This window comes from Halictus rubicundus, chromosome 4 (genome assembly GCF_050948215.1).
Source record: "Halictus rubicundus isolate RS-2024b chromosome 4, iyHalRubi1_principal, whole genome shotgun sequence".
NCBI lineage: Eukaryota > Metazoa > Arthropoda > Insecta > Hymenoptera > Halictidae > Halictus > Halictus rubicundus.
The window spans coordinates 6,253,792-6,276,578 of NC_135152.1; the positions used below are offsets into that span (position 1 = coordinate 6,253,792).

The 22,787-nt window shown below is 44.2% G+C and overlaps 1 protein-coding gene across 1 annotated transcript in view; it reads left to right on the top strand.

Moving 5' to 3' along the window:
* Window positions 1–3,235: 3,235 nt before the first annotated feature.
* Window positions 3,236–22,787, top strand: part of LOC143353880 (uncharacterized) — a 50,125-nt gene continuing 30,573 nt past the window's right edge. The window contains exon 1 of the mRNA XM_076787482.1: window positions 3,236–4,610. Coding sequence (XP_076643597.1) covers window positions 4,082–4,610 — 529 coding nt within the window. The 5' untranslated portion in view covers window positions 3,236–4,081. The remainder of the gene's footprint in view (window positions 4,611–22,787) is intronic.

Sequence of the window (22,787 nt, forward strand, 5' to 3'; positions counted from 1 at the left end):
TCTGCTTTCCGCTCGGAGCCATCCGCGCCCCCGTGAGCGTTTGCGAACCGGTCGCCGCCCCTGCCAGCCTCGCCGAAATTTTCGCACCAACCCCGCGATCCACTGGATCATCGATCTTTGATGTCCCGATTTTTTCCTGGCCCTGCAGTTTTTTTCCGGACTACTTTTTTTGTGAAGAGGATGGTGAGAGGTTGTAAGAGTTTTTTGAAACTGTTATGCATCCCTTGAATTTAGAATTTTTTCTTTTATTGATATTGAAGGGTGTAGGGGTTGATTCTTTAGGAATTGCGAGTGAAAATAGTATTTGCATTCTTGGATGTCTGTGTGATAAGTATTTATTAAATTTCTAGTCTTCTGGACAGCGATGTTATTTTTCATCCCCTGAATCTAGGATAAATTCTTTTTTCAGACAGGGTTTCAAGACGGGCTTTGAATCCTGAAGAATTATGGATGAAAATAGTATTTGCACTCTTGGGTTTTGTGTAGTAATGGTACTCAATGGAATTGTAAGTTTTCAACAAGCCAAATGCTTTCTTTTTCTTCACCTGCATCCTCAGGGTCCCTGTAGGTACAATGATAATATTGAAGGGACTGGGAGATTTGCAGGTAAATACATATTGAAAGTAGAATAAGGTAATGAAAATTATTACGACATCAAAGTCTTGGATACACCTAACAATTAATCATTACACATTAAACTGACCAAAAAGTCAGAAGTGGTAAGTCTAACCAAAGAAGGGACACAGAAATTGCAGAATAGTAATGGACAAGGGGTGCAGCAGGATTGCATCTGCAAAAAATGTTTCATTTTTCTTCACTGGGGCATCTACATGAAGAATTGAGCAACTTTCGTTTTTTGTTGATAATTTCGAAGCTCTCGATCAAAGTGTAGTCGAAGGGATGAAGAAAGACTGGTTCGTTTCCATTTCGAAGGGTATCACGGAACGAGGGAAGTAGTGTATATATTTTTTAGCTTGTCTCGTTAAACGGTCGGCGAACTTTTCAATCAAACGGGCTGTCTAAATGAGAGCTTCTCCACAAAGCGGATCGGGTAATCTGTCATCAAAACTGCCCCATGGCAAGTCGTCGTAGCACCAGCCGGCGCCCCAGCAACCGAAACCGTTGCGACGACGTCACATCGGTGCATTCGATGCACATCCCACCGCACTGAATTGCCTATCGAACTTACTGCATCGTCCTCGTCACTCTCGCTCGTACATTCCGAACCGTTTCCGTGGTCGTCGCCCAAAAAAGTATGAAACATTTCAACCACCGAAATGCATTCGTATTTCGATAATAGTTTCCTTCAAAATGCTTTTGTAATCCATCCTCTGATGGCGATGGGAAATTTATTAACCCTTCAGAACTGGGATTCTTCCTTGTCTCCACTTTTCCCTTTTCCACCCTTGTGGAGCGACATACGCGTTAATACACATTCTTGACGAATTGAGATACTCAAGAACGGACGACGTGTACGAAAATATAAATTCTCGACAAATTTACAAAACTCAGAATGTCTTGATTAAATTGGGAGTTCAATATTTTGACGCAAGACTTTCTTGTTTCCATCCTTATGGAATGATACACATGTCAATATGCATTCTTGAGGAATCGAGGAATCTCAATATAAGGAATTGAATATTTTGTCGCAAAACCTTTTTCTTTCGTCCCTTATGGAATGATACGCATGTCAATATACGTTTTTGGCGAATTTATGAACCAAATACGATATTGAGAATGTTAACACTAGGTTTACGGAGCACTGAAAGTGACTATCTTACTTTATAAAAATAACAAGTATGTGCTGCCCAAACTTTTAGCCATTTTTTTTTACATAATATATACCCAAAGAAATAAATTTGTTGAATAATTCCTCGTGGCTGTACCTTTAGAATCTTAATAATCGTAAATTCAAAATATTAGAACCCGTCATTTTGATGGGTCCCGAAAACCTAGTGCTAAAAAAAGTCGTGATGATAAACTGTCGTCTGTACTCTTGTAACATTAACTAACTTATTGCGATGCCCTATGCTTTTTATGAACACTGGCGGGGCATTCAACGTATTATTCTACAATCCCAAACAACATTCACACACAACAAACAATCGCTCAATAAACTTCTCACTTCCACTCAACCCTCCAAGCACACAGTCCAAACCAACCCAAAACAACCCTCCCCTGAAGCAAGCTTTACAAGCAAGCACCATGTTCCTCCTTCGAGGTCAATAAAACTAATTCCCATGATCCTGAGATCCGCGATCCCGCGATCCCGCGATCCGTTCGTCTAGTTATCCACCCGCGGCCATAAACACGTACTCACCTCTCTCTCTCGCTCTCTCTCTCTCTCTCACTCTCTCGTTCCGTCGAGATCTCAGGCTAGATTTTTACCTCTTACTCCGCAATTCCCCCGCGCCGCAAGACAAGGGACCGCGTGGCCGAGCACGTGAGAGCTTCCCCACCACGTGGCGTACGGTGCGCTCGCGCGTCCCGCCCACATCTGCGCCGGAATCCATGACCGCCCAAGTCGGCCTCGTGCTCGCCGGGATCGAAAGCGTAGAGAGAGGAGAGAGAGTCGGCCGGTTGCAGCGTCGCAGGAAGGACCGTGTGTGTCGTGTCTGCGTGTTTCTGCTGCGTGTGCCCCGCTGGTTCCGTGCCCTCCGAGCCCTCCGAGGAGCAGGGGTCCGCCCACAGCTTCGGAGGGACGTGCCTCCTCCTCCCGGATACCGCGCACGGATTGGTTCGCCGTCTCTGCGAGCCGCGGTCACGTGACCCCCTCTCGCCCCCCACCGGCGCCGCGAAGCACGGATCCGCGGACCCCCTACCACGGCCAGGGCAAGAGAGACAGCAGTAACAACAGAGACACGCCACGGAGAACAGTGCAGAAGCGAAAAAGAGCGGTGGCGCGCGGTGGCAACTCTCGAGAGTGGAACCCGCCGTAGTGCGTCTCCTTCTCCTACCGAGGCCATCATCCTATCCGCCTCTTGCTCTCCCGGTGCAACCCAGGTTCCCCAGGTTCCTCCTCCTCTTCTCCCCGCCTCGCTCAAAAAGAGCTCGCCAGGCGCTCTCTCGCCTATCTTTCTCCTGTTGCCCTCCTCGGAGTACTCTACCACCACCTCCAACTTCTCTCCACCTCCTCATCCTCCTCCCCCTCCTCCTCCTCTACCTTCTTCCTCGTTCTCTTCGTAGACGAACATCGGAATCGCCAGCCTGCCTCGCCAGCCTGGGTTCCGGCCGATCGGAACACGCTCCTGGTAGCCGCGCTCTACCACTCGGTCCGCCGGCGATCTCGCGCGTTTTCATCGATCCTGTGACAGTGCTTCCGCGGTTTTGTGATCGTCGAGCCTATTCTCAGGGCGTGAGTGTTCTCTGTGTACCTAGACACCCCGCCTGCCATTGTGGGTTCTCTGACCCCCGTCGCGAACGATGTCGACGACGCGGTGAACGTGGTGCGCCCCGCCGGTGAACCACGCTGACAGGGTTTGGTGAACCGGGGCCCGAAGTGAGGTACCGTAGGTGTAGAGGTACACTGAAGTGGGGTAAAGCTGATGAAGGTGCAGAGAAGGTGCCGAATCCGAGAAGGTGCTGAGATGTTTGAGTGCTAGGGTTGTTGTGTCGATCTCTTGAACCAGAGACTTGGATGTAAGGTTGAAACAGTCGTCCCGGGAGAAGGGTGTTGCACTGAGATCCTTCTACTGAGAATGGTGCTCTAGTGCTGTACATCACCTGCAGAAGTAAGCTTTGAGTCCTTACAACTGATCTGTACCAGAGGCAGATGATCCGAGGTTGAGGGACACCGTGGTTCAACCCTGCCAGCATGACTGCTAGGATTATTGCGTCGACGTCTTGAAGTAGAGACTTGGATGTAACGTTGGAGGAGTTGTCCTATGAGAAGGGTGTTCCACCGAGATCCTTCTATCTAGGATGATACTCTAGTGCTGCACCCCACCTGGAGAACCCGAAGACGTGATTCTTGACTCGCTAGTCCTTGCAACCGATCTGTAGAAGTGTTAGGGGATCCTACAAGGTTGGGGAACAAAGTGGTTCAGCCCTGCCAACATCGACCGAGCGTCCGCCTCGTTCCATGCGCGGCAAACAACAGCCGCTGGCGCACCACGAAGAGGACCCCGACGAATCGGCGCAGCTGGGCAGCTCGGGCAACGTGCAGCAGCCCGGCGGACACCTCGAGGCGTTGGTCCACGCAGGCAAGGAGCTCGCGAGCCTGAAGACGAGGCCGACGACACCCGTCCTGGCGAACGACGGAGGGGGCGGCTTCTGGCTGGCCACAGTGGCCGCGGGGGCAGGTGCCCCAGCCGGGCTGCCCCCGCACGGGACCCATCATCCAGCCATGGACCCGACCTGCGGATCCGCCGAGACCGGGTTCATCAACAGCCAACCCTCCATGGCCGAGTTCATGACCGCGTTGCCGCAACTGGCCGGCGACGGTAGCCTGCAACACTCGCCGGGTACTGGAGGATCCATCAGTCCAGGGTCGCATCATCCAGGGTACCACACGATGATGGATCCCCATGGAGTCGCCGACCCCTCCGTCAACGTCCCCGAGTACCCCTGGATGAAGGAGAAGAAGACCACGAGGAAGAGCAACCAGCAAGGTAAGAAGTGATGCTGTTGGGGGTTGATTTTCATGGTTAGGGAACGGGTAGTCTAGGAGTTGGTGAGGTATGATCTTGCGTGATAACTGGACTGAGGATTTTATGCAGTTATGACAGCAATGAATTGGGGCAATTTAAAACAGTAAGAATATTAACAGAACTTAAGAATTGTAATTAATGTCAACAATTTTTATTTGGCATAAACATCCTCAGTCTTGTGGTCACTGTCTCCATGGATGAACTTGGGGTCTCCAATGGATCCTAAACTGATCTTTTGAAAAGGACTTCGAAGATGGGATTCAAGCTTTTATTGAATTGGAAGAGGTGACAAACTTAACTATAATTGATCCTAAATTGATGTGTTGAGAAGGATTTTGAAGAAGGGGTCCAAGATTATATTGAATTGGTACATGGGTTTGAGCTAGATCTAGGATTTAGGTTATAAAACTGAACTGTTGTTTGATAATAGGAAAGGATGAGGTAGGAGGACTCTTTGGGTTTTGGCGATTCAGTTGCGCGGGAGGCCGGAGACTTCAACCCTTAGTTCAATCCTTAATTCGACCCTGAAAGTAGACTTTCAGGGTGGACTTAGAAAAAACAACACGAATAATTTGATATTATACCTTTCATTCAATTCTACCCTTTAGTTTACCAAAAGCTTAACACCACACCTACCGAATCAGTCAAAATGACGGGTTCCTAATTTTTTCTTTCACAATTACCGAAATGAAACAAATTTTTTATGAGAAATGCTTGAATGAACGTCTTTATTGAAGCTCAGGTTGGAATAAAAATGGTATGAGGCTTGAATATTTATAGTCTTGCCATTATTACAAAGCAATATACATCAATTGTATTTATTACTCGGTAGTTCCGGTGTTAATAGAATAAAGGAAGTTTGTCTAAATCATCGAATTTCATTAGGCCTGTGGCTGGCTCAATAGTTCCACTTAGGGGTTGAAACATTTAAAACGGATCTCAGATTGCTTCTCCTCATTTCTTATCATTCGTAACAAACATTTCGCCAGAAAATCACAATCATCCCAAACAATATTTAAAATTCCTCCAAAAGCCTCCAACCCCTAACAATCTCTCGCCAAAAGCTCACCCAAATCAAGCTTCAAAAAAGTTAAGTTTTAGGATTAATTAATCCTTCAGGGGCGACATCATACCGACTCTGAGGAATATTTCAAAATTCGAAGGGCAGATAATTAAGTGCGACGTGTTTTTATGCATTACTGTTCGCTTTCTGGCATTTTAAGATAGTCTAAAATCTGAAAAAAGTCTACACCATCGAAAGATTATTCTAGCATCTGTAACACACATAACGTCGATCATACAGAATCAAATGGACAATCCATCGTCGTCCCTGAAGGGTTAAAAAGAAATCGGACACACAATCACTTCAATTCTCCGTAAGCTCTCAATTCGGCCAGCTCGTTCATAAATCACCGTGGATTAACGGGCTCGGAAATCGGCGAAAAAACGGTGCTCGTTGTCATTATCAATTAAGACAGTCCCGGTACACTCGTATGCTGGTCGTCACGGCGGGGTTCAAGCGACAAACAGTGGGCCGCAGTCAATTAACGGCGGTGGCGAGGATTCGGCGAGTCTGTTTATAGCATTAGCGTGTCGGGGTCAGGTAGCATAGTATATCGTCTGGCCAGGGGACACATTGTGGTACGCCACGGGGTGCCCAGTGTCCGTCGGCTAATGACAGTTCTCCTCTAACCTCTTGCTACTCCTTTTCCTCGAGGATCGCCGACATCTGGAGTCCATCACATGCGAAAACCGCGCGCGCGTTTTCCCCAAGCAGACACACTCGCAAAGTAGACGGTGTTTCTATACTCTCCACACCCCAGAATTATGATGTATCTCCTGGAGCGGACAATCGATGGACCGATGGCGAACACATGCGGACCCGCAGCCCGTAAACCCTTTCAATGAGGATGAATTATTGTCTTCCGGAATCCGCGTTTCGGTCCCCCGCGTGTCTTCGTCGTGGTGACCCGAGAACCCACCGGCGATTCGTTCTGGTTTGAGGTTTCGTTTGACGTCGATTAGGCTATTCGAACCTCGACTCCATTCAGCAACGCCATGTGTCGATCCCGAGCGGCTAATGATTTCTTTCGTTAGCCACCGCTCTTCTTACACGGCAGCGTTTCTTGATTTATGTACGCTTTGTTTGGCAGAGATCGACAAATTTGATGGTTCAGGGGGTTGCGTGAAGAATGAGTTTATGGTGAAGAATCATTGTTTGTTGAAGGAGGGTTGAAAGTTTGATTGGGATGTTGAGTTTTTGGTTTTCGACTGAGCGGTATGAGTTGGATTGATCGTACGTGGATTGATAGGCTGCGTAGTTGAGTTGGACTTTGTTTGACAGAGTTTGAAGATTAATGACAATTTAAACATTTTACGGTACACGATACAACTTGTTTAATTATTGAAAGATTAATGATTTTGACGACTTCGTGTGGCTAGATCCATCCAAATCATTACAAATCAACTTCTTCGATCGTCTTACTATTAACCCTTTGTACCGGACTGTCTTCGGAGACACCACTAATAAATTATTACGCTATAATTGAAACGATTTGAACATTTCTGAATTGTGTTTAATAAATTGCTAAATCCTCAAAATGAGAAAGGTCGTTTGCAACGAAAATATTCTACAGATAAAATGTCCGAATTCTGGAGGGAAAATAGCTTCGAGTGCAATGGGTTGAGGACCACCAAATTGAAAAATCAAAGTGAAGAGATATGTATAAAATTGTTATTGAATACGGTTAAAACTGAAAGCAGCCACTACACCAAATTGTACATGAAGATAAACCACAAGCCCAGGGGCTAATCAAATAACATTAATGATTAACGCCCAATGGACAGTTCATTTTGATTTATTAACTCGCGAGAATCGAGTCGTTCATCAAATCAACTGTGAAAAGAGTTAATCGAGAATGACCACAGAATATGTAAAATAATCGTCGAATCATTTTTACAAATAATTTGCAACAATTTCTCAGGAATGAACAATGAATTTATTTTTCTGTGTCCTTGTATGGTACTTGACGACTTTCTAAAACAATGCAGTATTAATTCTTCCAGTTCTTCGTAATTATTCTATCACAAGTGGATAAAATACTTTCTAATGTTTCTTTCAATACAATTTTGTGTGCATTGGATAGCGAACATTTTCTTCCACAAATATTTGATTCGAGTGCGTTCGGTACACTTCAACGCGGAGCACAAATTAAGAAATACCAAGATAATTATCGGGCCGCAGGAGACACATATTCAATCTTCTCTTTAGCATAAAATATCCAGTTGAGTAACAACTACGTCCAGTCCACCATGTGCACTTCATTACGAACTTTCACTAGACAACCAGACACTTAATGCCACGGTGCATGGCACATACACAGAAAGAGACGTAGAAATTTGCATCGCCTCTATAGAATTACCCCCCTTTAGCCCCGGGCTTTTCGAAAGGTTAATTGCCGAGCCGACAATTCCCCCTAAATTTTCTAGAACTGTCTTTCAAACCCCTTTGGAGTACTCAACATTCCTCAGGAAAAATTAATTAACCTGTTACTCAACCAAACACAGAATGATCACTTTCCGTTCTTATTCAAAGTTACTCCAATATCAACATGATTCTTTAATTTCATTTATCCTGCTTTTTCGTAAAATCTTCCGGTGGAAAATATTTTTATTGTTGTACGAGAAACATTATAATCGACGAAATGTTCAATCTCTCAAAATCATGGAAGAAACAAAAGTTCTTGACTCCTGTGCCTTGCAATTGGTCCAGACAATTTTTATTTTGCGCAAATATCCGCAAGTCTATTCATAAACCATGAGTAATACAACCTATTAACTTCCTCATAGATTCCAACGCAAAAGAGACTCATTCAACACTTCCCTAACACACTCATCAAAAAGCGAATTAGCAGGCTGGCAGCGTCCACAGTGTCAAGGTCCTCATTTAACCTGGTCCCGCGACCTTGATCACCGCCATTAACCCCGTAGACAGTGTCGAATGGTTGGTAGCCGGTGTCGATGAGAAGGTAGAGGAGTGCTCGATCGTTTTCCAGCAACTTGTTGGCTATTGTCGTCCCATCGAGGACCGATAAATCTGCGGGGGATAGGTCCGTGGCACGCTCCAGCGACAGAAGGTCGCATGTACACGCTGGTAGCCTGGCAATGGGATCAGAAGGGTGGCCAAGTTTATGGGCCACTAGGGCCGACGGTCCTCAAAACGATAGCCCCCATAGAACGCCTCTCTTTCCATTTATCTAACCGTTCGGAGGCCGAGCAAAGCTAAGCTGAGCGGAGCGGAGCAAAGCGGAGCAGAGCAGAGTGTTATCTGGAAAGTCGCGATCTGAAACGGCAGTCGCGGGACACACAGGAAGATTAAGTGTTTGGCACGAAGGTTAACCAGCCGTTGGCCAGGCGGTAACACGCGGAATCATCTGTAAATTGAGCCGAGGGCCAATGGGAGAGAGCGTCGGGACGGCCATAACTCACGCGGCCTGCTGGCACCGATGCCCACGTACCCTCTCTCGGCTCTCTTTGCCCTCTCGGCCCTCGCTCTGGACGCGTTTTGCCTTCGACCCCTCGGTGCGGTGTCCCTTATCGGACTCTCAACCCCTTCGCAATGACCATTGCCTACGTCTGAAAGTGAAAATTTTAAGATCTCGGGTCGTTTGGACAATCGGAGCAATTTCAACCCTCTCGGTGTGGAGGATTCTATGTTTTCACGTTCTTTAGCTTTGGTTTTTACATATTAATTTTTGTTCAGCTGATTTGTGGGCTCAAACTCTTTATCGAGACTCGCACTGAGCTCTGATAGTGAATATTTTAAACATTGAAGTTGTTTGGACAGTGGGAGCAATTTTCAACCCCCTCGGTGTGGAGGATTCTCTGTGCTTCAGGTTCTTTAGCTTTGGTTTTTACATATTAATTTTTGTTCAGCTGATTTGTGGGCTCAAACTCTTTATCGAGACTCGCACTGAGCTCTGATAGTGAATATTTTAAACATTGAAGTTGTTTGGACAGTGGGAGCAATTTTCAACCCCCTCGGTGTGGAGGATTCTCTGTGCTTCAGGTTCTTTAGCTTTGGTTTTTAGATATTAATTTTTGTTCAGCTGATTTGTAGGCTCAAACTCTTTATCGAGACTCGCACTGAGGTCTGATAGTGAATATTTTAAAGATTGAAGTTGGTTGGACAGTGGGAGCAATTTCAACCCCCTCAGGGTGGAGGATTTTCTGTGCTTCAGGTTCTGTAACTTTCGTTATTAGATATTTTTTGTCCAGGTGACTTGTAGGCTCAAACTCCTTATCGAGACTCGCACTGAGGTCTAATAGTGAACATTTCAAGGTTTGAAGTTATTTGGAGGTTGGGGAGCATTTTTAATTTCTGATTTACGAGATTCTCCAGCTTCGTTGTTTTACATGTTGGTATTAGTAAGTCAATTTTGGGGCTCAAACCCTTCGCAATGAACGATTCCGAAGTGAATATTTGAGACCTGGAGTTGTTTAGGGGTTGGGAACCATTTTCAACCCTTTCAGAATGAAAAATTGTTTGTTCTCCAGGTATCATCTAGGTTTATTATATCAATAAAAATTCTGTTGGTATTTGTGAATTAATGTATGGTCTGAGCCCCTACCAATGCTTAGAAGTAATAATTCTAAGATTTGGTATCATCGAGCGATTAAAAACAAGGGAACCTCGTAAGTATAAAATGTGTCACTTAGAAAATAATTTATCTTCCATCTACCCATCCCAACCTCAGCTGTTCACCGTCCCGTTAAAAAACAACCCTGTCTTCTACCTCGCAACTAAAAATCTTCACACACGAAGAACGTCTGAATCTTCACAACCTCTCAACCCCCACAATTCTCTTCCACATCCTCAAGACGTATCCCCGCCGGAAATATCAAAGCCGTAGATCTCCGGGAACAATCCATCCTCCTCGGTAAAATTTCAATTAGCGTAGTTTCACCCCCTGTTCCTCGAAGACGCATCTCGTCATCTTCGTCTTCGTGCGCTCCGAAGACAACCCTCCGTCAGTCCCCGGTTCGGCAGCGTGTGATCGTGCGTCACCGTGGCTCGCATTAAATTCCAATCTGTAACATGAACGTGTCGTCGTCTACGCCGCAACGCTATGTCCCAGGCCGTTGCTGAAGGGGATGGAACCACGTACGATTAGTTATTTGCCCGCCGAACGGGGTGGGTTCGGGGGTTTGCTTGGTAATTCTTGGCGGATACCTTCGTGAGAGAGATAGAGCGAGATGGAGAGAGAGAGAGAGAGAGAGAGAGAGAGAGAGAGAGAGGAAGAGAGGGAGAGAGAGAGGGAAAAAAGGAGAACCAGCCGCAAAAGGATCCACGAGTGTTTTTCACGATGGCTTGTTCGAGGCGTCTCATCAGTCACGTCGCTCCGGGTAGCAAACCGGAGGCGCCAGCCCAGAAGACTCGCCTCCAAAACGCCGATGTGTCAATTAATCCCTGCATCCCCCGGGACAGCACTAGGCTAGAGGCTGGATTATCATTATCCTCCTTGCTATCGTCCCCCAAGAACGCGAGAGCCACCCTACCAAGAGGACGCTATCTTCCGTCTGGTGACACTTCTTCCGTCGCCTACGACTAGTTTGCTCCCTTGTCGATTGCTCGGTAAACTATAGTGTTCTCGGACACGCGATTCTTAAATGATTGACACTTGTCACTTGGTGGCTCGACTCAGAAAACTGGTGGGACAACGAAATCACAAGAATGCGCTTTTCTAATTTTTCTAACGATCGGTACACTTTAGATTTTCTGAATTTTGTGGAACTTTTGGCCCTTGAACACAGGATTTTGAGATCTTTAGTTGTTTGTGCGTTTACATCAATTAACGATGACCCTAACGAACATTTTAATACAACTATCTCCCTTTTTATATCATTCTCTAAAGTATTGAGGCTGTCAGTAATTTGGAATCATAATGGTGCTGCTGATCACTTCTCTACACTATATCGAGGAAGAACTGTCTTAAAGTAGAACTAGCCGTTCATAACCAGACACGCGTGCATTTACCGTTCCAGAATTCATACTTTTAGTCACACTTTTATTCATACTACTTACAGAGAGAAGAACGTTCGTACAGATTCATTCATAACATTCAATGTAACAATAAGAAAACAAATTCTGAATCTCACAAATATCGTTTCAAAACACTGCGTACAATTCCCGACTTATTAACCCAAATTACTATATAAATCAACGCATTTTAATGATTACCGTCATCATTAAACAATTACCACTTCCGGTCGACCAAGAGGAATAGACACGAGTCATTAAAAGAATGATCCTCTATAGTCAAATATATTTACATTTTTCAAGCAATCAGGCTCGCTGGAACGTGCGTGTGCGCTAGATTCGTTAATTGTTTCGACCTCGATTCTCTAATCACATCATTAGTTTATCAAGTTCAGTTCAGTCCAGGTTTAGAAATTCATTTCTGTTACAACAAATCGATGAAACAGTTCTGCTACGATTCGTAATGAATTTCATTTGTTTACAGTCAGATTCAGTTTTCTGAAGCAGCTTAGGCAATTTTTTGTGGTTCAACAGCCTTAACAATTTCCATATTATTTATGACATAAACGCCCACGATAATGCAAAGACACTTCATCATGCTTGCTGATATTAGTAAAGCTCCAAAAACCACAAGTGCGAAAATGTATAAAACAATAATAATAAAAACGCAATCGAGACTATAAATAGAGAGCACAATTCTCATTTCGGCGAGCACCTGGAGGGTTAATGGCGGCGATATATTCGTTACTATCGAATCGGAAGCTAGCACGAGACGGTTTCCCAGGTCCGCAAGCCCCCGGAGAACGGATGAAATCCCCCGGAAACGGAAATACGAGCGCGTTTGGAAAATGTAAAAATACGAACTATTTCCTAGACAGTTTTATCCGGTCGCGGCTCGACGGTCGAGCATCGAGGAGGAGCAGAAAGAAGAGCCGAGGGTGGACGGTGGGATCAGAAAGGAAGAGGGGCGGCAGGCACCCCCGCACTTTTATGGCGGCCCATTTGGCGCAACAACGAGCGTGGAAACTTCTTTTAGTGTCGGGCCACAGATTCCGGGGCCGAAATATGCGTACGATTATGGGGTTCCGGATTATCAATTTGTTATACCGTGTTTATTATTTGAACGCCACCCGCGCCATCCCGAGGACCGCCTTCTGCAGCTGTAAACCGCGTGTTCCGCTTCGGGGGATGATACTGTGATTCCTACAGATGCTTTCCAACCACTCGCACAATGCTAGATCCCGGAACAGTGCGCTCAATCTTTATAACTATTGATACACTTGGATTTTATGAATTTGTAACATTTTTTACCTGCATTGCGACCCAAAACGCAAGATTCTGAGATTCTTAGAAAAGTTTGAGAAAATTTTTGTCCTCTTTGGAATGCAATAGAACCCCTAATTTTCTCGTTAACTAATTAATAGTTTATTTACTAGCCCTCGCCTAATTGGAACGCACACCTTTCGTTGTAACGTTCCAATTAACCAGAGTGTTTCATATCCATGTTCACAGTAGTAGTAATGGATCCCGATGTAACTAACCACAAAATATTGACAGCGTGCAATTCTTTCGTGAGGAATACTTCCAAGAATTTATTTCTTGCCACTCGTGTGCTCTACATTGAAATGAAAACGTCCTCTTTGGTGTGATAGAAGTGAAACGAATTTTTAGAAAATATGTGGAAAATGGTTATACTAATATAACCATTATAAAATGGTTATTGTACACTTCCTGACTACAAAATTTCGGCGGTCTTCAAGCAGCAAGAACTTTTCGTTTCAACTTTGTGAAGCAGTACAGAAGACACGATAAGAGGGCTCACGAGGATTTACGTCAGAGAATTGAACTATCCCTCGATTTTATGACCGAACGAGTTCCCCAGACTCTGGTTTTTGGCGACTCAGCCACCCACGCGGTCTAAGAACTTTAGAAAAAAAGTTTCTTCCTCGAAATCGACCTCTCTGCTCCGCCAATGGAAAAATCAGATAAACAAAACGTTCACAAAGTACACAATCAAATCTCGTATACTTTATGCATCAGCAAAATAATAAAATGAACAGAAAGCGATCAAATGAGGACTGGACAATTGCTTCATGCTGTACCAACATTATTTCTGTATTCTGAATTCAATTTCAGTGAACCACAAATTTTACAAACAATTTAAGGTACCAACCTTTTCAGGTACTCTAGACTCGTGTAACAGCTAAAATGGTGATGTTTATGAATTTTTTTCCAGAAAAGTATTGACAATATGCAAATAAACTTTCTTGCAATGTATAGATATATTCTTACACCATATGAGAACATTTTTTCTAATTGCATTTGTTCATTTATTTCTTGTCTAAATTTAACGGGGTCTAATGTCTCGAAGAAAAATTACCCTTTTCCACCAGAAAAATGTATATCGTTTGAAAAGTTGTTGTAAATAAAAAATAATGTTAATACTGGCGGAACAGTATCTGTACAAACCTCTAACGAGCTCTGTTCGAAATTGATCGGTCAATTAGTCTTCGAGTGAACCAGGGGTTAACTCTACGGTGTCTCGAGCTATAAAGGTGATCTGCAGCTTCGTTAGTTTTGCGAATTCGATCAAGAAATTGTACAAGCAGATTTTTCAAATGTACCACTTTCGATTTACGTAAAAAGAAATTGATTTTTTTGGACCCGTTGCACAAGAGTTCCGGTTTAATCTCGAGGAGTGAAATAACGAAGGCGTATTACTTCGTCGCAAAGAAACACGAGGCACTCGCGTTTATTCGATCGAACGGCACTCGCACCCTTTATCTCGCACAGCCAGAGATTCTCGGAACAGTTCTTTCCTCGAGCGTGTACTTTATCCTCCGTTAAATACGTTCCCGGTGATATCATAGCCTTAAGAGCACCCCTCTGTTCTCCTTCTTCAACCCCCTTTACCCCGGAGACGCGGCGTCGTCCTCGGAGGACCTCGCTCGCCGGGATTTCCTGCGAGAGTTATCTCTAATTCGCCGCGGATTTACTTGCCAATGAATCTTTAAATTAGATGCTCTACTCTCTCCCTCTCTCTCTCTGTCTCTCTCTCTCTCTCTCTCTCTCTCCCTTTCCGTGCGACGGAACTCTCTCCGCCGCGAGTCCTAATCGTTCAATCACCTTTATCATGAAATCGACGGGAGCACTCCAGGTTTCGAGGACCCTTCACTGACGCGGCCTCTTTCACTTTATTCCGCCAATCAGACTGCTCCTGATGAAACAAGATCAGGATCCTAATACTCTATTCTTTAGATTACCATTAATTATTGCCCGGGCGATTTAAAATAGCATTTGGGAAGATTCAAACTTTTATTGATTCTAAGAGACTTAGCGCATATACTTCGTACGATTTAAAACTAATAATTGAATACTACCACAGTAATCGCCATTTATAAGTCACATTTTTATAAGTCCACATCTATGGACAACTTTTGAAGTAAAAAGATACTTGTATCAAGCTTTCAACAGTAGCGAACATAAGGTCAATCCTGAACGAATTTTTCCAAACCAAAAAATTTAATTCGAAAGAAAGGTCATAGAAAACGACGATCGAGGTATAAAATTAACACTAGAACGACCGGAGCAGTCAAAATGACTAATTTTTTCTTTTACAATTACTGAAATTGTAAAAATGTTTTCATCGGAAATTTTTTAATGAACCTCTTCATTGAAGCACATATTACAATAAAAGTTGTACGAAGTCTGAATGGGCACAGTCTTGTCACTGTTACCAAGCAATATACGTCAGTCGCATTTATTGCTCGGTCGTTCTAGTGTTAATAATTAATATTGAGAGTGTTTCGCTGAAGAATAGAAAATGTACTTACATTACTTGTGTAATGATTTGGTAGATTTTATAGCATTGTGGACTCGGGTTGTATTTTGGGGAAACGTAAAGGCGATTTTGCGTTGTTCGGAGGGGTGAGGGGTGGAAACGCGCAAGGGAATCATTTAGGCCCGCGGTTCGCCGACTTTTTTGCCGGGACGCATGCAAATCGTCCGCAAAGTGAGACAAACCGCGATCGCCAGCTTTAATAATAATTTCATGGAAATGTTCCAAGGCACCGTCGCGGAACGACGACATCATCCACGTCGTCGTCTCTACGAGTCGCGCGGCCATATTTTCGCACGGCGAACCCCGAGGCCGGTGAATAATTCCGCGAGTTTTTGCGACGGTTACTCCAGTCACTCGTAAAAAGAATGTACGTGTAAAAGAACACACGCAGAATCTGTTGGGCGCGTAGAAATAAAAATGTAACTCCGTTTCTTCCCCTTCCAAAGATGAAATACAAGAAACACGAAACGATCGAAGCCAGAACAAATTAAAACGGGCTGCGAATTAAATGGCACTTGCTTCAATTTGTGCAGTTTTCTGACTTGGGTAATCTGCAGTTCGCACTTTCACTTAATTTCACTCGTCCCCTCTGCAATCGTTGTGAGTCATAGTACAGTGCATCGACTGAGTTTCTTTTTTTCTGGAAACACGTACATGTCGATTGTAGTTTGTTAGAATGCACTGTAAGTGAGGTCACACATGCTGGGAAAAGTTTATTCACCCGTCTTGGTCGCGAACAGGAATTTTAAACACTGTATTGTACCTCGAGAGAAACAATGAAGCAAAGAATCACACGTTGGATTTCAATTGAAAAAGTTCATTTTCATGTTCAAACAATTAATTTAAGTGTGAGAAGTGACAATCAGGAAGTGATTCATTGGGTTTAGTCGCTACAGAAAAGAAACGAAAAGAAACTGTAGAGGGTGTAGACGGTGGTCAAAAGTGTCCCCAAACCAAATTGAATTTGCAATAGGCCATTCGATAGCTGATCCAAAGAAAATACTTTGTGCCAATTTTCAACCCTATATGTCGACATGTGGGGTAGTAATGGGGTGAGAAAGAAAATCAGGTTTTTGGGTGATTTCTCTTATCCTCTTCAATTAAAAATTCTGAAAAAAATCAGGCATGTTTTAGTTATTAGAGTGCACATCTATAAATTTTTTCAGAATTTTTAGCTTCGAATTTTAAGAAATAAAAGTGGGGACACAGTCAAAAATATCAAAACCGCTTTCAAAGGTCCTTATAGTTTAAGATTTCCAGTTCAAATTTTCAGCGAACTTAATCATCACTCTATAAGATGCTCGTATTGATTTTTTAAGGAAAATTTGTTTATATATAAAAAAATTGTCCGACTTCCCCTCGACTGGGAATAAGACGCGGCTCGAAGGAACCGTTGCAAAGTGGCCTAACCGCGTTTCGGGGGTAGTCCCTCGCAACCCTCCATGGCACCGGCTAATAAATCGCCGGACTGGGACTGTTTATAAACCGTTTAACCGTTGGCAGGTATCGCGAAGTGGTACAGAAAACGCGACGCGAAAAACCCGGGCGTAGAGACGCCACCGTGTCCGCGTGGCGGGAAAAGCAGCTAAGGGAACGAGCACTATGATGGATGAGCGTGGACGAGTCGTGGAACTCCGCGGCGACAATAGAAACAAATTATTAACTGTCTACTTAGTAACGTTGTCAGCGTGCAAACGTCAATTATCCCGGGCTCGGAACTTCGATCATTCGAGTTCGTTAACTTTTCGGAGATGGAAACTCACTCTACCGTAGCCCTCGCGGAAATAATGGAAGCTAATTTTGCTGTAAACTCGATTATTTATTGTTACGTCTTTCGGCGGCGTCTTGTCAGCTGTGGTTCCCCGGTAACAATTCGAGAGTGTTTCATTTTAGTGTCTACTGCTGGCAAGTGTTCGCAGTGAATGTGTCGCGCAGAATGCAGAATGTGCATCAAGTGGGAAAATAATAAACGAATTGGAAGATCTAGAGAGTTACATGGGTCGCTGGCAAGGTATTGGGAGCAGGGGAGTACGTTGCTTCGAAATGTGAGTCGGTGGATGTACAATAACTTGAATTGAGATTTTTACAGTGTCAGTTTACATAGCAATATTTAGTGGCGTTTTTCAGTGACAATGTCATTTGAGAAATTCTAATAAATTAACTGTTATCGCGGTACAGTATATTAAATTGGATTAAAATATGAAGGGTGTGGAAGGTTCGGAGGGGTAACCAGTTCTTTCGATTTTTTGGAAGATTTTTCGGATTACGACCCGGCAGTGAACGTGTAACCCTCTTCACGCGAAACTATTTTAACTCGAAAACCAAACATTTTTGATTTCATGCATATGGAACCGATGCAATCTACAGATTAGATTAAATATTACAGATAGATTAGATATTTAGTAATTTTACTAAGTTTAGTGATTTAGCAATGTAAGTTTAGCGATGATCTAGCAATTTTTAATGGCGCCGCACAGTCGCCACTCGAGTGCTAAGGGTTAAATTAAGAAAGGACGTCAGTCGAAGCAGAGCATCGATCTCGGCCGTTCGCGGGAGCCATATCGATCAAGGCGAGCATAAAAATGCGAATTGCAGTGCGCTGTTCCCATACCGAGGCCGTAGGTAGCATTTCGATCTCACCGGGGGGAACAGGATAAAAACCGTGGGCCGTGTTCCACCCTAAAAATCGACGACGCGAGATTCTGCACGGCGGCGGCGGCGGTGGACTCGGCGAAAAACAATTCCGTGCATCGGTATCGCGCAAATGGCCGCCTCGGCCGAGGAATTGCAATCTCTGTCGAGGATCAGGGTTTTTCAGCGCGCGTTTCCTCGGCGCGGCGTCTCCTCGCAAACATCAGCAACGATATCAGCCCTGTTCTTTTTGTCGTTACGCCCGGGAGGGTGGGGGGAAGGGGAGGGAGACAGAGAGACAGAACTCTTCTTTCGTTTCTTCCCACCCCTCCCACTCCTCCGTTTCACCCATCAACCCCCCACCTCCTCTGGTCGTTCCTTTCTCGAACGTCGTCGCAGGACTCTCTCTCGTTTTATATTAAAAATGAACTGTCGCTTCCACCGACGCGACGAGCGACGGGCATTTGACTGTACTGCCGCCTTTTATTTGATAAATCGCGGGACGACCTTCTCTCTTTCGGTCATCTGAATTTCTAATGCGTTATTTCACCCGGTGCCGGCCACCCCCGTGTCGCGAGGGGTGAACGGACATCCCGGATGCGCGAAGAAGGGACGAGAAACGGATTCGACGCGGATAGAGGACGCGCGGAACGATATTACGCTCCGAATCCTCGGGATGATTTTGAGCACGATTTAATTGTTGCGCGGCATTATCGTAATTCCACTAATTCGACGCGATCGAATTCGATTTCCATCTCTGTCGGGGGGTACGGGCTCGTTTGACGATGTTGGGTCGGGTTTCATGCGGTTTGTTCGCTTTCCTGTGGGCTTCGAGGCGAGCGAAAAAATATAAATATCCTACAAATATAATAACAAGCTTTTTGCAATTTTTAAGATTCCCTTCATGACGTTGGACTGGGTTCGGCGTGGCATAATCATTGTCCATGGCACTTCGAAGTGAAAATCTATTTTTACTGATATAAATATCAGAGAAATATATTAACTTCGGTGTTTCCGATAAGAAAGAAAGACTTCTTGTGAGATCTCTTGGATCTTTTGGATCTGTTCCATCAATTTATGAGAATTGATTGATACGTGAGAATATTTCTTTTATAGTACAGTGGAAAAGTTTGGTTTGAGGATTTACGAGGCAGTTGCTGCCAGTCTGAAAACTGGCATTATAAGCAGAGGATAAATTGTGCGGATTATGCGACGGAAGCATTTCCAAGTGCATTCTCCCTCTTGACACATCCGATTTCACGACTCGCGACAGCCAGACGGAAAGTAGAGCGATTCCCAAAGAGTACTTTGGCAGGTCCGCACGCGCCTCGACTTTGGATCCACGCCAGCGCAACATGCTTCATCAAGTGCACCGCAATAAGAGACGAGCGAATGAGGAATCTCAGACGGTAAACAATGCGATCCCTGAGTATGCACCAAGTACACAAAACGCCGAAAGGTCTCGATCGCGTGTATGAACAATGCAAGACAATATATCTAAAAGTACTCTAGAATCGAAAAGAAAAACGTCGTATTTTGCAATTTTTATAACAGCAGGAGATCATTGAAAAATTTTCAAGAAATTTGAGAATATAGTCCAAAGTGTGTCCTTTCCAGGGCAATTTTTTAAAACACGATCGCTTCAGAAGTGAGTACATGAAAATTAATTGAAGTGAACCCATACCGTCCGACCGAATCGTCGCATCTTGCAATTCCTTGTAACAAATGCAATTTTTATAACAGCAGGAGATCATTGAAAAATTTTCAAGAAATTTGAGAATATAGTCCCAAGTGTGTCCTTTCCAGGGCAATTTTTTAAAACATGATCGCTTCAGAAGTGAGTACATGAAAATTAATTGAAGTGAACCCATGCCGTCCGACCGAATCGTCGCATCTTGCTTGTAACAAATGGAATTTTTATAACAGCAAGGGGACATTGAAAAATTTTCAAAAAATGTGAAAGTATAGTCCCAAGTGTTCTCTTTTCAGCGTAATTTTTAGAAATAAGCACACTTCATCATTGGCTCTATGGAAATTAATTGAAGCAAGCGTGGGAAGCAAATCGTCTCGTATCGCAACGCTGAGGCTAAAACGCGTTTACGTCTCGCCGAACCGGAGTAATTGCGAAGATGGCGTGTTCCGGGGGTTGGTTTGTCGAATCAACGAAAACCTGTTGCCCGTGACGGGCCTCAAAGCTAGAGAAAAAGTCTCCGCAGAAGCAGAAGCGGCATCGGGTCCGTGTTCCTTGGACGCGGCGCGCAGTTTAGCCTCATAATGCAAAGTCGCGAGTCATTCGGCGATCAAAGTGCTCGTGGGGAACACACCAGCAGCCCCTTTGGCTGTGTTCTTTTCTTTTTTTTTTTTTTTGTTTTCGCAACCGGGCGCAGGGCCACGCGGTTTCAAAAGGCACTGTCGGCTCTGATGGCTGTTTGATTCGCCAGTTGGAGTCACGGCCGAGGACGTTGACACGAGGAAACACGGTCTACGCGAGGCGACAGCGACGTGGGTGAGGCGATAGCACCCACTTCCTTTTGTCCGATCCGACCGGAGATAAAAGGATTTCGCCGAGCGCGGCGGAAATCGCCGCGGAATGAATGCCCGGGATGATCTTTCGCCTTTTGAATCCCTGATTTTTGCATTGTCTGTCTCGCCGTCAGATTCGCCTGGTGGAAATATTAATTTCCCCGCCGGAACGAATTAATACGCTGGCTGGGAGAAGAAAATGTGCAGGTTCAACTTTGCGTTTGATTGGGTTAGAGGAGACGGTGGAATAACGATTGGAAAGTTCTCTGTAAGCAGATTTATTTTTGACAGAAAGGTCGTCATGTTTTAGCTGCTTATGTGCGAGATATTTTCTGGTGTGTGACCGATTTTGTGCAGAGTGGTTCATGAAAGATGCTAAAAAATGTATTAAGTTGTTTCACGAAGATAAACGAAATGGGAAGGTATGGGTGAAGAATTATGTTGTGAGGAGGAAGCTTCACAAAATGCATCCACATGTTGCAGACACTATTTGTGGATCATCCTGTACAATAAAAGAAACAGAAGTCTGCAGGGAGAATTTTCTATGAAAAAGAATTATGCGTCACGTCAAATGCAAACGAATACGCGAAGCATGTTTAAGTAAAATATTATGTTGTGAGGGGAAAGCTTTACAGAATGCATCTACATGCTTTGAACACTACTTGTGAATCATCTTGTATAATACAAAAATTAAAATATTACGAGACGAAAATTCTATGAAAAGAATTATGTACCACATCGAATGTTAGCCAAGTAAAATTTACACAACCTTTATGAATCACCCTGTACAATAATTCAAGAGTACCATTGCAGGACAACATTTCTTCTAAAAGAATTTCCACTACCTATCATTCCTAATGTTTTGTGATCTACACTACGCATCTTTAGTATCCAAAATGTTTTGCTAGGATTACAACAACCCCTTACAAGCTTAAAATAAAAATTCGTCTGTAAACTCTACACTGACGTGATTAAAGGATTCGAGTAGTTCTCTGAAATCTCATGTTTCTAGAGCAAGATCAATTCCCATGGGAAAATTTTCGAAGAATTAACACTGATTACTAAAAAATTCGAGTAAATTCTACTGAAGGGTGAACAAACCAGTGAAGCAGCGAAAGAATTCAGGTCCCGCAAACGCAGTTAACGGTACCGAACGTAACGGGCCTGTGAAGCGGAGGAAACGGCGTGAAACGCGAGCAGAATAGTTGCACGGTCACAAAGGAGAGCGTAGAACGTCGGCCAGGGTGTTCTTCTGGCGAAGAAAAAATACGGAAGCCCGCGAAGCTGAACTCTGGAACCTCGATTTCGTGGCGCTCTCGCGGGTTCCGTTTTCGTCTCTCGATTCAGAGCACCACCGGACAAGAAAAACAATGAACCGTGGCAACGGGCGGGAATTCCACGGGTTTAAAATCAACTTAGCAACAATCGGTAGAGCGGTTACAAGCGCAGCCGCGGACTAAGCACTTTACTTTTAAGGGACATTAGCCGCGCGAGCTACGACCGGCCCCTTCTTACGAGTCTTTTCTTTCGCGGAAACCGAAACGCTGGAAGCTGGTGGTTCCGGCGACGACAAACGGGGGTTGGAGAAGGGGTTGAAAGGGGGTGAAACCGTCTGGGGTAATTAGCCGACGGTCGCAATAACGCTGCGTTGAAAGCTGGGCTCGCAACTGGCGATCGAAGTAAACAGTTATCTGTCGCTCGTAAAAAATTCTGATCGATTTTATGTGTTTCGCTCGAGATATCAATTTTTACGGGGTGAAAGGTCACTCTCCGGAACTTTTATAAAATCCGTTCTCATGGACCAGATACTCTAGAATCTATATATCAAATAATTTCGTAGGAATGCAGTGGAGTGGCCAAATAATAAAATCCACTTGCACAAGTTGACAACTTTGCATTAGAACAATAAATTTTTAAGCGACAGCTGTTCTTATAATTTTGTATGGAATACTGATGTGCAGAATACGTATATGCACACGCAAAATAAATATTGTGACTCCAATAATTTTAAGAAACTGGGGAACTGATTGTAAGTGTAAAAGACGCAAGTTATTAACGGACTATTATTTTATGCCAATTTTTAAGTCCCCATTGAACGATTTTT